At 39.2% G+C, this 17,961-nt stretch overlaps 1 protein-coding gene across 3 annotated transcripts in view; it reads right to left on the bottom strand.

Annotated features, from left to right (window-relative positions):
* Positions 1-17,961, bottom strand: part of LOC139725047 (uncharacterized) — a 508,769-nt gene that overhangs the window by 320,235 nt on the left and 170,573 nt on the right. For all 3 annotated transcript variants that reach the window (XM_071636133.1, XM_071636134.1, XM_071636135.1), the window contains exon 7: positions 9,511-9,617. In XM_071636133.1, coding sequence (XP_071492234.1) covers positions 9,511-9,617 — 107 coding nt within the window. The remainder of the gene's footprint in view (positions 1-9,510; positions 9,618-17,961) is intronic.

Here is a 17,961-nt window from a genome sequence, read left to right as displayed (position 1 = left end):
CATCAAGTTTGGTCAGAAATGGACACATAAATCAAACGTTATGAGCCATAATCGAAATGCGCCATAAAAACTAACATTGGGTCCTAAAGTTCATTGACCCCTGTCTGTGACCTTTGACCTTGAGGTGACCTTCATGTTTGGTAAAATGAGTAACTTTGTATAAACATTCTTCCCTCCAAGTTTGAATGAAAGTGAAGTCCTCAGTTGAGAGTTATTCAAGTTTTTGTAGCGTTACGGACGGACGACGGACAGACAGACGGCGCAGGCGATCCCTCAGTCTCCCTGCACCTCCGGGGGCTTGACAAAAATGTAATTTCGGTTGGCATTTGACAACGGATGGACAGAAATTCAAAACATACATATTACCATGTGGATAGATCTTATTTGATTATTGCTGAGAATATCACCAATAATGTTTAGTGGGCTATGATCTTTATTAGTACAGAGCGAACATACTTCCGTGAAGTAAACTGAGTATAATCTTACATAAAAGAATGTTACGTCCCCTGTACAGCCAGAAGAGCTACAATTTTTGCAGGATATGTACATTAGGTGGAACACCAAATTCTTGCATACGCTACTATTGGGACAACAAAGTAGAATTTGCAGCAGCGATAGAGATAGAAGTATTTTGGACATTCATCTGTTTAGGACTTTGATATTTCAACAGTTCTCTGTAATTTCATGTGTTCACAGACTTCCTGGATTTTTCTGATACATACCCAAGATATGTCAGATCCAGAACACGGCCAGATAATACATGCAGATGTCATATACCTTTAAAGTCACATCACTGGTTTGAATAAAAACAATTATTATGAAAATAGCATTTTTACCATATTTCTACACAAAGGCCTGAATTCACGAAGGTGGTATAAATGAAAGCATGGTTTAAAAGGGCATTGTAGCGGTTTTTTATTTTTTTATATGTTGTTCTTTTAATTCTAAAAGACCCAGTGGTGCAAACAGAATCAAAATTTCACAACGATTTAGTCCGTAATTTCATTTTAAAAATGGAACTTTTTGGGTGAGAATTATGCTAATGAGCTGACGAGCCCAGATGTCGTGATGTCACAGGTGCCAAATATATCACTGATTACAAGCCCTCGCATACGCGTGCGTTAAATCGTGCCGAGTAGCAGACGACGCTTAGGCCCAATTTAGCTAGCAGGCGGCACTTGTGTACTGTCCTATCCATGCAGCTGTCTCAAATTTCGCTGAACCAAATCGCACCAAAATTACAGGACATACTTCTAAGCATATTTCAAAATACTGCATTATATTTGAACGAAATCGGTAATCGAGAAGTATCAAGATTGACGCCGATTTTCAAGTTGTCACTCAAAAAAAAAACTAACTCTTCTCGAGAGATCTTGGTAAACGCGACATGCACAATCTAGAGCTAAAGTTAGCCGACTAGTACTGTGCGAACGGGGAATTTCCGCGGGAACTAAACTAAAAAATGTCATGATTTTGGTGATTTGTGTGATTTACGAACTATATTTTTCATTCAACTTAACTCAAATAATTTATAAATTGATTTTTTGCTCCCGATTACTTGAAAGATTTGTCTCATGATATTAGATGGCTAACTTCAGTCTGTGCGTGCGCAGGCAGATAGGGCTACTACGCCGCGATCACTCTTGTTTAGTCGTAGAGGTTCTACAGAGCAGATTATTATTAGCGACAACAGGAAAGTCGACAACTTCACTTACGCTTCCCGACTTACGATTTGGTTCCAATTAGCGTGAGCAAGTGGACATGAGTCATAAAATATTTCTTGTGATTTTGGTGCAATTTGGTTAAGTGAATTTTGAGATATTTACATGGATACGGAAGTACTCTAGCACTATACCTACACCAGCGCTTGGATCGCGAAGCGGCGGGACTGTTTGTATCTACGTGGTCAGGCCACTCTTCCGAGGTATGGGTCCTACTAAAACTAGATCTAGTCCTTGGTGTTAATACGACCACCATGGGATTTATCTCGACTACAAAAACATTGAAAATCCATAAAGCAGATACCTTACCTGCAAAATTCAGCACAGAAACAACAGGGCCTGCAGCACAAGGGCCTAGATCTAGCGGCAACGCTAGACCTTGGAGTCTGGACTTTCGTCTGGACTTTCTTCAAGTTCTGGCAGCAGGGGTATGTACTAGTATAACGTTTACGCTGTGCCTATTATTAGCGCTGTGCACACAGCTGTCGGCAGGGCAGTGTAGGGGCCTAGTCATCAAGACTTGAACTGCCACGTAGAATCTTCTCAGTCCTTGACTGCTCACTAGTCCTAGTCTAGTTCTAGTCTAGAGTCTATGTGTACTGGGTGCCGTTTTCTTCTAACTAGGCGTAAACCGTGATTGCCGTGGACTATATTTTGGATTTAGATTTTAAGAATCACTCGGTCCTCATCTTCGTTAGATAGATCTAGTTTGAATTGTCGAACCATTATCGCTCATATGCATAGTTAGTGCAACGTTACTTACACACAGTTTTCTATGGGCAGCATGTTCGGACAATGATGCCAATTTCATTTTGCATAACGGGAATATTCCCCACAAATTTTATCTAAATAAAAAGCTTTAGAAGAAATTCCTTTTAAAAATTAATAAATATTGTTTAACATGTTTATTTCAGCTCCATATTGCAATTTTACTAACTAACAGTTTTTGCAGTACTTCGTGTGAGATTTCATCAGTAAACTGACGTGTGTAGTTCGTTTTGCTAAAGTCGGAGGTTGGCACCTGTGACGTATGCCAAATTGTGTGGATCGTTCCTTGGCTTGCTCGTTTTCATTTTTTTCAAAAAATCATTACAGGCTTATCCTGGGTTTTAGAATCCTCTCTTTCAGTTGTAGGCATCAAAAAATGTATATTAGAATTCAGGTTTCTTTTAAAGCATGGACAAAAACCATGGAGCGCCAAGTGTCGCACGGAATATTTTGTTACGACATTGGTCATCTCGTCGACAAAATGACCGTTTCGTTAACAAATTTATCATTTCGTGGACGAAATGTTCAGTTACTTACAAAATGTTGTGATTTCGTTACAAAATAATCATTTCATCAACGAAATGACTGATATCGATATGAAATATTCCATGCGACAATTTAGTACGGTCTGCCATGTCGAAATATTGGATCCCGTGAGATTTTCATGCCAAAATTGACTTTTTTAGCTAACTTTGTCAATTTTGGGGTGCTGAATCCAAAAAACTTTGGTTCCATTTTTTTCGACCGCGTCTTCAGCCGCCATTTTGAATTTCAAAATGGCCGCTTTAGCAAACGGTATTTTGACCCAGTTCTCATAATGTGAGCATAAATGAAGGTTCAAATTTGATGCAAAAAGCATGTTTATGATGTCAGACATTCTGATACACCATTTCCTGATATTGTAGAGTGTCTTGATACAATTTGAGGGCTGCCATCTTGAAATTCAAAATGGCCGCCATAATTAACTGTGTTTTTACCTGTATCTCAGGTTGTAAGCATTATGGAAAGTATAAATATGAGGCAAAGAGCATGCTTACGATGTGACAAGTGACATGTGACATGATGTGACATGCTAATATATACAATTTTGTTTTAAATGATGGATCATTTTGGTTAGCGGCCATCTTGAAATTCAAAATGGCCACCATAGCATATGTAATTGGGCCTATATCTGGAGTTGTATGCAGTGTGTAAGGTTCTAACTAGGGGCAAAGAGCGTGCGTATGCTATCAGACTTTCTGAAACATCTTTTTCTGTCCATTTTGATATTATACTAGTAGGTGGCCATCTTGAAATTCAAAATGGCCACCATACCAGAATGCATATTTTGACCAATATTTCATGTTGTAAACAATACAGAAAGTTCACATTCCGAGCATAAACCAGGCTCATGATGTTGAACATTCAGATGCACTTTGATCCCCTCCGTAAAATTGCAGATCATTTTTGAGGCTGCCATTTTATCATTCAAAATGGCTGCTTTTCAACTAATATCTATGGTTACAAGCAACTTTTAGGCATATCAATGTTTATGGAGGTGTACATTGTACATTCTTTTACAAACATACACGCACATAATCATACATTCTGTAATAATGGATTATTCGCATTGGCTGCCACTCTTGAAATTCAAGATGTGGATTTCGACCCATATTTGGTGCTGTAAGATCTTTACCCTGCAAACTCAAGCATGCTGGAGCACTTTCATGTAGGACCTACAAATATGTGGAAGTCAATCACTTCAATAAATAGTATTATCATTGCATAGACGGGACTATTTCATGTAGGTACACTGCCACATTGAAATGCAAAATGGCTGCCATGGGAAACAATCCTTCAAGAGCATTGCATTTGGGCAAAACTTGTGAATGGGAAATCATGTGATTCTGGTGTCAAAGCAAATGACTTTCAAAAGTGCCTAAATAACTGTGTCTGAGTGACTAAATGCTCCCATTTAGACGATTTGGTTGTGGAGTTTAAATAAACAATATTAGCCGTGTGGGTATACTCGAAAATTTATCGGAAATTTACTTAGTTAATGTCTTCTAGGCTCGTTCCCTGCATGTGTTTTTGAAGTCACAGCACTTGTATAGGGCTGTACACAGTGGAGCATTGGTTCTAAATTCTTCCAGAAACAATGACTTTTGCATTTCTTGCCATATGAACATGATAATGAATTCTGTGGCTACCATTGGTGTAGGGAGCTCAAAGCATTTAATTGCACAGTTTATGTATATCCGCTGGAAATAACGACAATGTACCATATTATATTCCCCTGAAGTAGAGGCACAAATTAGGTTGTGAAGGTTTACAAGGTTTGTTCTCTGGATGTGTTGTATCAAGATTCTATGAGAGCAAATTGTCCAGGTTGAAGTCATCTATGCCCAACTTCTGGAAGGCATGGACTGTCTCATTGCACATTCTGCATGATTCAAGGCTTAGAGAATTCTTGATCCATCTGCTCTTTGAGACATCCTCAAATTCTCAACTTCAGCCTTTGCCATGAAAGGCATGACCAAGCAGACCTTTGTTTTTCGCAACAATTTGCAGAACATAATCTCTCAACAGTGTCAATTGTACTTTATCATCTTCCTTTCCAGTGATGGAGCAGACAACGTGCGATGCAGTTGCAAAAGTAAAGCAAAGATCCATTAGGAGAATGAAAATGTCAGTGTCTATACGTAATAATCATCAATATCTCTGAAATTTTCTGTTGCTCTTGAAGTAGCATCTAATACATGCAATGGAATGAGGATATCAGCTTCCTCGTTGTGACAAGTGACAGCTCCCATGGCATCTTTGATGAACCCTTTGTTTCCTTTTTTCCCTGTTCTGTGTCAGACGGAAGAGAAGGCCATAAAATTGTGAGATGAAGAGTGATTGTGGAATTACTTAGAACAGTAGAACTTATATAACTTCCGATAATTGTATCGTCCAGTAATGACTGGATAATGACAAGTCTATCAGATTGTTGTACTGGTAGAAGCGTTATAAGAAGGTTGTGGCCCTCTTAAAGGACAAGTTCACCTTCATAAACATAAGGATTGAGAGAATGCAGCAATATTAGTAGAACACATCAGTGAAAGTTTGAGGAAAATTGGACAATCGATGCAAAAGTTATAAATTTTTAAAATTTTTGTGTTGGAACCACTGGATGAGGAGACTACTACAGCTTGTGAGTCATATGCGTACAACAGTATAAAGAAAATGTAAAGAAAATTCAACATATTTTCACTTTTTTCGCATAATAAAAGAGCACTTGACTTGCCTCTTTCTAAAGGCAGGGGGAATAATATTACCCATAACATTTGTCGGTAACGAGTCGGGGGAAGGTGTGCTTTTTTTCAAAAGATGAAATTTTGTGAAATTCTCTTTATATTTTCCTTACATTGTTGTACGCATGTGACATCTAAGTTATTCACACACTGCAGTAGTCTTCTCATCCAGCGGTTACTGCACACAAACTTCAAAAATTCATAACTTTTGAACGGTTTGTCCGATTTTCGTCAAACTTTCAATGATGTGTTCTACTAATATTGCTACATTCTCTCAATCCTTATGTTAATGAAGGTGAACTTGTCCTTTAAGCTTACGACTTTTGATTCAATCTTACACAGTATATTTCAATTGCAAGAGCTGAATGTCTGGCCTTTCTCATATGTGACCCGCTACAACAAAATGGTCCTAAAGTCGCGCACGGTCGAAGCCGTGAAAATCGAGTTTGAAGTCAGAGCATCAAAATTGGTCAAAACTTACGATTTCTGAATTTGACATATTATTAGAGTCTGACATGTCTTCTATCATCTGTCAAAGTTTTGAAGCAAAATGGTGAAAGGAAAGACCAAAAAATAGCGTTTTTCTGGGCCATGTTTTTTTGGCGTTTCAACGAAGCAGAAACTGGTTCGAACATTTGGAGTGAGCGCCACACATACGCTCCGCCCCTAACAATGACCAAAGTGATCTTATTGGTCAGTTTGCTGCTTGCCGCTAACCGAAGCGTGAAGGTCGCACACTGCCCAGTCGACTGGTGCGTGCTGGCGGGGTGCGCTATGCCCAGCCGCTTCTCCTGCCATCCTGGTCACTGATTGGTCGGTGAGGAGACCGCCGACGCTGTGTTTGAATGAGCATTTCGGGGGTTGCTAGGGCTTACCTTCTATTGTTCGGAGGTGAAAACTGACTTATGAGCTCCCTGATGAGTTGTTTCATTTTGTGGTCAACAAACACGCCTGTGAATGGGATGCCTGGTAGGGTGACTATGGCATTTTTTGCCATTGCAAGACTTTTCCTTGTTTGTCTTTATTCTCTCGAGGCAGTATCAAGTTTTTGAACCTCACCTTTAATCGCATCAATGCTTGCTTTTATAATGACTGGGATTAAAAATAACTATTAACGAGGTTCCATGACAACAAATAATGTCTTGCCTGAGAGTTAAAACAAATCACGTGTACGCGAACCACATACCCGCTAGGCTAATATGGGATGTGGGATGTAACGCTTACTTGCTTGCCCACACTTATGGGAAGTGGTATGGGACCCTTCCCCTCCCCCCCCCTTACGCAGTCTTTGCCCCTCAGGATGGCTTGATGACGTCATTGGAACCTCGTCCTTACAGTCTGAATTTATGGCGGCAATTTTGAATTAAGAGATGGCTGTCATTCTGCGTGACCTGAAAATGAATTCGGTCTAACTAGGACAATTTTGGCAAATTCATCTATGGCTCTTACCACAGTATTACATATATATGTTTTTCTTTGGCCACCATCTTGAATTTCAAGATGGTGGCCTATCTAATGATCTACAATAGGAAACAGCTGTACTGGAACGTTACACACCACAAGCATGTGCATTACTGAAAATTTGATGCTCCTACAATAATTGCAACATGAGATATGCGTAAAAACGCTACGGCGGCCATTTTGAATTTCAAGATGGCAGCCTAGTAATTGTATCAAAACAATCCACAATATCAGAAAATAATATATCATAGTGTATGACATCACAACGATGCATTTTGCACCAAATATGAAGCTTCTACAATGCTCATTGTATGAGATATGGTTCAAAATACTGTTTGCTATGGTCGCCATTTTGAAATTCAAGATGGCAGCCTACAAATGGTATCAAAAAAATCCACAATATCAGAAAAAGATATACCAGAGTGTCTGACATCACAACCACGCATTTTGCACCAAATTTGAAGCTTCTACAATGCTCACTTAATGAGATATGGATAAAAATACAGTTTGCTATGGTGGCCATTTTGAAATTCAAAATGGCGGCTGAAGACGTGGTCAGAAAAAATGGAACCAAAGTTTTTTGGATTCAGCACCCCCAAATTGACAAAGTTAGCCAAAAAAAAAAAAAATCAATTTTGGCACAAAAATCTCACGGGATTACATAGTAGCCTCTACCAATTGGTGCTCCATGGTTTTTGTCTATGGTTTAAACCATGGTTTCATTTGTACCACCATTGTGAATTCGGGCCTTTAAGTCCTTGTCAAATACGAAATATTAGTCAAAAGTATACCAAACCATACATTTCCTGAAAGTAAATTTACCAGACTTTGAAATGACATGACAGAAACGGGTTTCATAGATCATCCTGATGGAGAGAGTGCCATAAGGTGAGAAAATTTGCAATTGTAAATTGTTCAAAATTCTCACCGATATGACTGCACTAGGGGCTATTTTGCACATATATAGACCATATATATGATCATTTCATGAAATAGTGACTTTTTGCTCAGACACCATCTTGGCTGTGCAAGGTAGGGTCAAGGGTCAAGTCTACTTAATCCTGTATCTTCGTAAATACATGCCATATCACTCTTGTATTCTGCACACATTTAGCCCATGAATTGTTTAATGAAATAACTTTCTAATCGGATGCAATCTTGGCTGTGTAAAGTACGGTCAAAGGTTAAAAAAAAAATGTCATTCTGCATTTTAGTAAATACATGGTGTATTGCCTCTATATGTTGCACACAGAAAGAGCATGTCAAGAGGATAATTTTATAAGGTGAAGATTTTTTTTCTCAGATGCCATCTTGGATGTGCAAATGAGGTTCAAAGGTACAACATTTTTATTTTGTAACTTTGTTCTTATAATTTCTATAATAAATTTTGTAAGCATGATAGGTTCGATTCCCTTTTCTTTGATGAGAATCTATAAAAAAAATCACACAGTCATTCACCCTCAATTGCACATGTATCGGATAGGGTCGTGTGAATCGGGTAAGGGATCAAAACATTTATTTCTGGATACATTGGATCACCTAATCTGTAAGTCTTGACAAATCTTAAAGTTTAGATTTTTTTTCTTTTAAAACTTCATCCTCACCTGCAAACACTGACAAAAATACTTAAACAAAAAAAGAAAACATCACCCGCTGTTATGTTCATAGCTCAAGCTGTAAGGGCAGGGGGAAGCATTCTTCATATGACCAGCTACTTCTAGTCATACAGATGTGCATATGTACTAAGTTTTATGAAGACTCCTCAAGTTATTACAGAGATATGGAGGATGAAAAAAAAAAAAACTAGAATTTTCACTTGATCTTTGACCCCATGGCATAACACTTTCCCTGGAGAATCTTTATTGGGTAATACATGTATATACCAAGTTTCAGGAAAATACCTTTCAGCAATAAAGACATTTTGAGAATTTGACCTTGACCTTTGATATTTGACCTGGAGCATGTGCTACCCAAGAGTTGATAAGAACAACTTTGTGCACTCATACAATGTACATAGGGCCTACAGGTAGGCCACGTTTCATCAGGATACCTCAAACGATCTTTAAGTTACGGTGTCCAAAAAACTGATTACGGGAGGACGGACGGTTGGACCGGTGGCACTTAATGGCGGGGCATAAAAATGAACATAATTTTGAGTCCAGAGCAATTAGCTCATAGACATATTTTTCAAGAGTTATTATAGTCAAGCTATTGGTTCTGAGGAAAATGAAGTGTATTAGTGACATTCAAACTATGCACATTCACACTCATGAAGCTTGACTTACTTTTGCAGGTGGTCCTGAACATTGACTCCCGCCCCACGATCAATCAGGTCTTTGCATACACTCATATGGTCTGCCTGGACTGCGAGCACCAGAGGAGTCTTGCCATACTGCCAAACACATAACATAAGAGTGTTGTGATTCGGTTATTAATTAGAATGTGTAACAAAAAAGTTAAACAATAATGAAGTCACACAATCCTCTGAGCAGTGGACAGATGAATTGGTATTATGAGAGAAGAATGAGTGACTGGCAATGGCTATTGCCTGGCTGTGTGATAAAGGTTAAAACTGGAAATCAAGTTTGATGCATACATTAAAACTTGCATGAATACAATGTACCGGTAGTCATTCCAAGTAAACAACTAACTCATCATTACAATACAAGTACAAGGCAATGTCTGGCCTACATATCGCAGTGTGAGTATAGTGATTTTCAATGTAAGTTTATTAACATTTAACCTTTGATCTTCACCTTCACCAATATTCCAATTTGATTGGCTTCTTTAGGTGATGTACCTGTGATGTGAGCCTCGTAGTCATAGCTCAAGCTGTGGAAAGATATTGCAAGCACATCACAACAATGCAAGTACAATGTATGGTGCTTATTATGGAATGTTCATTGTCCCTATTGGAATTGAATTCACCAATACTTGAACTAGACACCCAATCTACTTGTGGTGTGACTTTGTTTTCATAGCTCAAAGCTGTGGATAGTTATTGAGAGTACACCACAAAACCATGATTTCAGTATTCATCAGGTAACGTTTACCAACCTTTTGACCTTGTGAAACATCACCAATATTTGAACTTGACCGCCATCTTAAGGTGATATACCTGTGGTTTGAATTTAGCGGTTATAGCTCAAAGCTGTGGACATTTATTGATACACAATATTATACACCACCAATGTAGCTATCCGATTAGTCATTTGCCCATCACGTGACATTCAGTTACAAGATCCATCGCATGCCGTGGCTGTCAGCCGTGCAAGATTGTTTGAGCAAAAATGGATAGCACATGGCTGATGTCACCTATTTCCATTGACTCCCGTGTTAAACTCACGATTGACACGAAGTTTTTGTTCCATTGCACAGCTCTAAAGACACAATAAGCAAACACTTGCCACACGCACTAAACAATTACAAGCGAGTTTACAAGAAAATACTTATGTCGTAAACAACTTAAACCGATTGGCTTCGCATACGTACATGTGATTGTGCTGCTATTCATTCGTCTTTCACAGAAAATGGTTCCATTTCTGTGCTAAATTCAAGAATCTGTGTGGACCACATCTGTTGATGTTCCAGATGTTGTATAAAACAAATAGTGTTTGGTCTTTACTCGTGCAATGGAACAAGATTTCGCACTCTGTGAAAGATGAGGTACACTATTTAACTCGGTTTTGCCTAGAATAGAGCGCCTCTATCTTTCACCTTGTGCAAAATCTTGTACCATTGCACTATTTGTATTATGTATGTACAGTGCATATCAGGTAAAGTTCACTGACCATTTGACCTTTGAACTCGTCAGACTTCACCACTATTTAAATTTGACTGGCATCATTAGGTGATATTGTACCTGCGGTGTGAGTTTCAGGTTCATACACGTGTAGATTAAAGCAGTGAAAAGTTCTTGAGAGTACACCACAATACTGTTAGTACAGTGCACATCGGGAAAAGTTCATTTACTTTTTGACCTCTGGCCTTGTTGGGTTTCAGTCATATCAAAACTTGACCATCAATTTTAGGTAATGTACCAGTGGTGTGAGTTTGTTGGTTATAGCTCACACCTGTAGAGAGTTATTGAGAGTATGTATACCATAATACTGTACATACAGTGCTTATCAGGGAAAGTTCATTCACCTTTTGTCTCTACCTAGTTGGACTTTGTCCATATTTGAACTTGACCTGCATTTTTAGGTAATGTACCTTTGATGTGAGTTTGGTGGTCATAGCTCAAAGTTGTGGAAATTTATTAATTAAGAGTACACCAAACTGCTGACAAACGCCAACAAAACAGACTATGCCAACGACGACGATGGAAAAGTGATGCCTTTGTCTCACTTCTGCTGTGCAGGCAAGACAAAAACCACCAAACAAGCCCGTCAATGATATAAATTTTACTCAAAGTTCACATGATACAAAGAAGGCTAAAGGACTTACAGAGTTGAAGACATAAAGACAGGACTTGTAGTACAAACACCACATTTGTGTACTCCTCTGTCAAAATGAATCATAAGTCATGCTAGAAGTTTCCATGTAATGGGCAAATAATGGAGAAAAAGCACTTATGGGATCATTTTTTTTTTTCATGACAGATTGTGATACCTTGATGTTTGAAACCCGGCATCCACTAGGGTGCGGACAAAATGCGGAAAGCACATTTAGTCATTCCACGTTCATTTGGCAACCTCTCCACATATTCTTGAAAGATTCCATTCACTGTCTTCATTCCTAGACATGTCCAGGCATTTCCGCACCTTTGGGAGAGAGAAAATTTCCGCTTCTAAATTTTAACCGGGACCAAAATTTGGATGTGGAAATAGACTTCCAGACACCTCCGGCAACTTGTCACGAAGACATCATCCCGACACCCTGCCTTTCTGTAACACTTCCGCCCCTTCCGCAAATGCTCATGAAAGAATTCTGTGGTGCGGGCAGCTTTGCGAATGAAAGTGGAAGATACCGAGAAAGTTTTAGGACAGCATGGTGCCTATGCAGATCTAAAACTGCAAGAGCGCAAAGCCACTGCAGACATTTGTGGTCAAGATATAAAAGAGTAAACAACAAGCTAAAGGATGTTGATAGTAAAAAAATCAATGCCGCATTATGACTTTGAAACACAAAGAGACAAAGAAGGGGGAAGGGGAGGGGGGAATGAGGTGCCCATCCTAGCCCTGCAGCCGAACCTCTCCTCCTCTGATGAGAAACAGGTAAATGTTAGCAAAACAGAAGGCAGGGGATACTTTGTCAACAGTAACAAAGAAGAAGAGGAAGCAGCCCCCTGAGCTCCTAGAATTTTTGTTGTTGTTGTTGCTCTTTTCAGAAATTATTTTGATTTGCGGGATTTTAAATGGTTCCCATTACATAGTACATTGTTGTTATTTTTGCATTGCAATTATGATGACTTCCCGGCAGAAAACCCACAAAAGTAGAACTAGATCAAAACAAATTTGTCATTTTTATAACTTACTGGTTAGCTCAAAGATTTAAGAACCAAGCTCTAAGCTTGAAAGATTATTTAATTTGCTACAATCAGACCATCCCAACCCATTCAAAAAAAAAAAAAAAATGATTGAAATAAGGGGTAGAAGATGCAGTTTCATAAAAAAGGGAGAAAAGCAAATTTAAAGATTCTGATCACTTAGGCATGCTTAAGCAGAAGTATCAAATGAAATATCTTGTTTTCTCGATGAAAAAAGCACATGTCGAGAAAAAAATCTGATCCAGAAATTCTGCTAATATATACAAATTTAAGGTTTGTTTCAAACTTCAAAAATTTGAGTCATCACGGAAATGATACATAGTTTTTGGTCCATGACCAGTGCTAGCTGAGCATCTCTCTCAGCTTATTATTTGAAGTAATAAGGCAAGGTGAATTAAGGCTGGTGTGACCTCCATGATGGCCTGCAGTCATATGAGAAAAACTCGAAAGTTGGCGTCAAATTTATAACCTTGCACTTCTTTTTTTTTAAATAGTCGGCATATCTCACTAATGTTGTTGGAAAATTATCCTTATGTCTGAGTTCAAGATTTTACCATTCCTGGTGTGACCCTAGATGCGTCTAAGCAGTTTGGTTATGATCAATATATTTCGAAGCATTTCTGCCCTTCCTGAGTGATTCCTAGGACACTCCAAGGAATGTCTGTGGACAGTCCGCAGAGGAATGTCCCATGACAAGTCGATTCGCACACTTTTTCCACGTTTGATGCTGAAAGAAAGCTGAAATCACAGAACTTGGTTCTGGACATCAGCCTGTGGAGCCGGGAAATGTGCAAACGTCGGGAAATGTACAAACACCGGGAAATGTGCAAATGTCTCGCCGGGAAATGTGCAAATGTCTTGCCAGGAAATGTGCAAATGCCGGGAAATGTGCAAATTTCATCAACGGGAAATGTGCAAAAGTTCAGTTTTGCTGGGAAATGTGCAAACGTTGTGGGGAAATGTGCAAATCATTTACTTCAGCGATATTGCGTATAAAGATAGTAGATAAACTCCATGCCAAAACTGCGCATGAACCTCCACCATTTATATTTTCTTATCGATCCTTGACAGATTTTCAACCAAATTAGCAGGTAGCACCATTATGGCAATGGGATCTCAATTTGTTTCAATTAGCCACCCCCTCCCCCGAAAAAAAAAGGGGGGAGGGGACCTCAAAGTCCTAGAACTATGGTTTTTATCAAAATTCTTCTTATATTCTATAACCGAATAAGATGGAGCTAGGTTGGTGGTATAAACACATTGACGACAGTAGTTCAAGTTTTAATGGCAGATCCAGGGATGCAGGGCACGGGGGCCATGGAGGGGGGAAGGGTAGTTGAAGCCTCGGAGTCCCTAAACTAGTGCTATGAAGACAGTAATGACTGAAATTGCATGTTTGATTATGGCGGATTCAGGAGTGCCGGATCGGGAGGTATGGGGAAGAGGGGGATTTCCTACATTTTCAGCATCTTCATGAAAGTTTACTACAGATACAAAGTTCACTACTGTTGTAACATGAAACAATATGTACTCTGTTCTATAGCGCCTTGAGTATCTTTTTTAGGTAGAAATATGCGTTTTATGAGAGTCTCACTATCATTATTTTTTATCATTAGATTTTCACCAAACTTGTCAGATAGCATCATTACGGTGATATGAGCTTTATTTGTAAGAACGAGCCCCCCACCCCCGCCACCCCCCCTCCACCACCACCGAAGGGGGGTGGGAGGAGGAGAGTTGAAGCCTCAGAGTCCCTAAACTCTGGATTAAAAAAAAAAAAAATCTTTTGTTGAACCAAAAAAAAAAAAAGAGAAAATAATAGAACAACGTTTATGCTACGAAGACACTAGTTACTGAAATATCAGGTTTGCTTATGACGGATCCAGGGGTGCCCTGATAGGAGGGTGTGAAGGGGGAAGAGGGGATTTTCCACATTTTTTGCATGTTCTTGAAAAATCTATGACAGATTTTCACCAAAAAACTTGGCAGATAGTATCTCTATGGTGATAAGATCTTAATTTGTTAAAATGAGCCCTCCCACACACCGCCGAAGGGGGGGGGGGGGATGAAGCCTCAGAGTGCCTAAACTCTGGATTTTTTTAAATCTTCTGTCGAACAGAAAAAAAATACAGCTAAGTTAGTGTTGTGAAGACTTTAATGACTAAAATTTCATCTTATCTAATAATGGTGGATCCATGTGCCCTGATTTGGGGGGGGGGGAAGGAAAGGGAGGTGGGGAATGAGAAAGATAAAAAAAAAAAACTAACTTTCAGGATCTCCTTTAAAAAAAAAACCTATGACAGATTTTCACAAAATGTGGGCGGTAGCATCCCTGGGGTAATAGAACCCCACTACGGGGCAACAAACTGGGGGGGGGGGGGGGGGGGGGGGGAACGGGCGAGGTCCGGGTAAGACAAAGGTTAAGAAAATGTTGTTTATCCATAAGTGAGAGAGATATAGATATAGTACCGTGCTTTATTAGTAAGTATAGTTTATGGGGAGAGGATAGCAAAGAAGCTTGATTTTCAGCAAATTTCAGCAAAGAAATTTATAGGAAATAATCACACATAAATTGACTGTTTTCCATCATTTAATGTTATTTTGATTAATTTCTGACATAAATCATGCAATAAAGTTGTCTCTGCTTTGAATATAAGAATCGTTATTTTTACTGAATTTGAGCACTGGAAAAAGTTCGATGTGGCTACGAAAAGTGCCAAATCTGCGACATCACTAAATGTGTATGCAACCCAGTGGGATTTACGTATTTATAGGCAAACTGTGTGCACTTTTCAGGAAATTGGTGTGTAATTTGTTGTCAATCTAGAATAAATCGTCCACCAAAACTATATATTCATGTCGTGAAATTGTTTGTTTGTTTGTGTTCATTGGAATCATTTTTTACACCCATAAATTTACAGAAAAACAAAGTTTTAAAAGCACAAAACCTATCGTCAGCTCAAGATTCACGATTGCCGTGATCAGCTGTTCCTTCATACAGCCACAATTTGCTGTTATTATTGACACAACAAATCAATCATTGTGGGGGAATTGCGTATAGCTGAGGTAATCTTACATACTCATGAAGGATGATAACTAAGTCAAAGAGCTGTAATTGGTTGGAAATCATTTTTACACCCATAAATTTACGGAAATACGACGTTTGAAAAGCACAAAACCTACCGTAATCAGCTCAAGATTCGCGATTGCCGTGATCAGGTGTACGCACAACAGTACCAGCAGAATCGGCAGTGAAGAGGTATTCCTTGACGCCGTGATTTCAGCTTGATTCTTCTTCGAAATGGCATGATGAAGGTTTGTTAGATAAATGTGACCTTCTTTTTCTCTTGTGTGTTGGTTTAAATTCTAATTTCTACCTCAACTTGCTAAAAAAACAGTCTAACAAAGCGGGAAACTGCAACATTTCCGTGCTGATGAGGAGCAGTCACGATACACGTGTTGCATGCAAGCATGCACCGCTGCTGCAGTGATCCCCATAGTATAACACGTAGGTTGCTTGTGAACAAGGGGGTCCTCGGCGCAGTTGACAAATCGTGAACACGTATTTCGATCACGTGTCTTGGTAAGCAACAAGGATGTTTACGCGTCAGGGAGACGATTTGCATAAACTTTCGCATGTTTCAGATGAATTTATGAATGAAAGTGAGTAGCATGACATCATGCCATGACCATATTTGGAATAAGCAGAGGTAGAGCTTTCTGTAGGTACCAAATGTGTCAGGGTTCCACGCAGAATATCTACGACACGATCGCCAAAAGAACAGTCATTTTCGTTGTAAGCGAAGGCGATTTGGTCTTTAGACGTAAGATTTTGGAAAACTTTTGAGATTGACATCCCACTTTTCTCTTCAAAATTCCACATTTTGTAGTTGTATTTCGAAATGTTGTTGATATCAATCAGAAACCAGAAAATTTCCCCTACAACGTGATACCAAAATGTCAATTTGGTCCCTTAGGTAGGTCATTTTTTGACCTTTTTCGGGCTGTAGCGCGAAATCACATTTGCCGAGAAGTTTCGGGTTTTGCCAGAGCGGGTCTCATATAGCCGTATGGCAAATCAGCTCATACACATTTGGTGGCGTCGCTCAAATCCGATGTTTCTTTTAGTGAACGGAGCTACGTAGTCATGGAAATTGGGTGTTTTTTCAATGTCAAAAACAGTTTGGGGGTAAAGTTACATCGTCTAAAAGATATCCAGTTTTGTTAACTAGCTTCTTAGCTTTCCATAGATATCAAACTTGTCATATTTCTAGATTCTCTATAAATTTCTGCTTTAATGTCTTCACAGCACTATCTCAGCTCTATCTTGATCAGTTTGACAGAAGAAGATTAAAAAAAGAGTTCAGGGACGCCGACGCTTCAACCCCCCCCCCCCCCCCTTCAGCAGGGGGGGTTGGGGTGGGCTCATTTTAACAAATTAAGATCACGTACATTACCAAAAAACATGCTACCTGCCAAGTTTGGTGAAAATCCGCCATAGATTTTTCAAGAGGATGCTGAAAATATGGAAAATTCCCCTCCTCCATGGCCTAACCCCGAATCAGGGTACCCCTGCATGGATCCGCCATATGATCAAACATGAAATTTCAGTCATTAATGCCCTCATAGCACTAACTTAGCTGTATCTTTTTCGGTTCGACAGAAGAAGAAAAAAAATAATGAAGGACTCTGAGGCTTCAAGACTGCTCCCCCTCGGGCAGTGGGGGGGGGGGGGGGGTGCTCATTTTAACAAATTACGATCATATCAGCATTAAGATGCTATCTGCCAAATCTGGTGAAAATCCGTTGTGGGGGTACTTTTACACGAAATGCTGAAAATATTAAAAAAAAGACAGGTGGTCGCTATGGACAGGTGGTTGCTAAGACAGGTGGTAAAAAAGTATAAAGGCACCCCAAATCACATTTATTTTTTATGACAGAATTTTGCAGTAAAGATCTTTTCCACCCCAAGCCTTTCCATTTTGTTTCTCCAGATAGAGACTATGCACCTGTTGCTGGGTGTGTGACAATGAGCTGTTACTCATCACTCTATTGTACCGTAAATTACAGTGTATTAAAGGACAAGTTCACCTTCACAGACATGTGGGTTGAGTGAATGCAGCAATATTAGTAGAACACATCAGTGAGACTTTGAGCAAAATCGGACAATCTGTTAAAAAGTTATGAATTTGTGAAGTTTCTGCTTACTCACGGCAGGGTGAAAAGACTACTATAACTTGTGATGTCA

Source organism: Diadema antillarum, unplaced genomic scaffold (assembly GCF_040938485.1).
Source record: "Diadema antillarum isolate AM-2024a unplaced genomic scaffold, OU_Dant_1.0 seq00000013_RagTag, whole genome shotgun sequence".
NCBI classification, from domain to species: domain Eukaryota; kingdom Metazoa; phylum Echinodermata; class Echinoidea; order Diadematoida; family Diadematidae; genus Diadema; species Diadema antillarum.
Note: the sequence above shows the minus strand (reverse complement) of the source record. Positions and strands in the feature narration are given on the sequence as shown.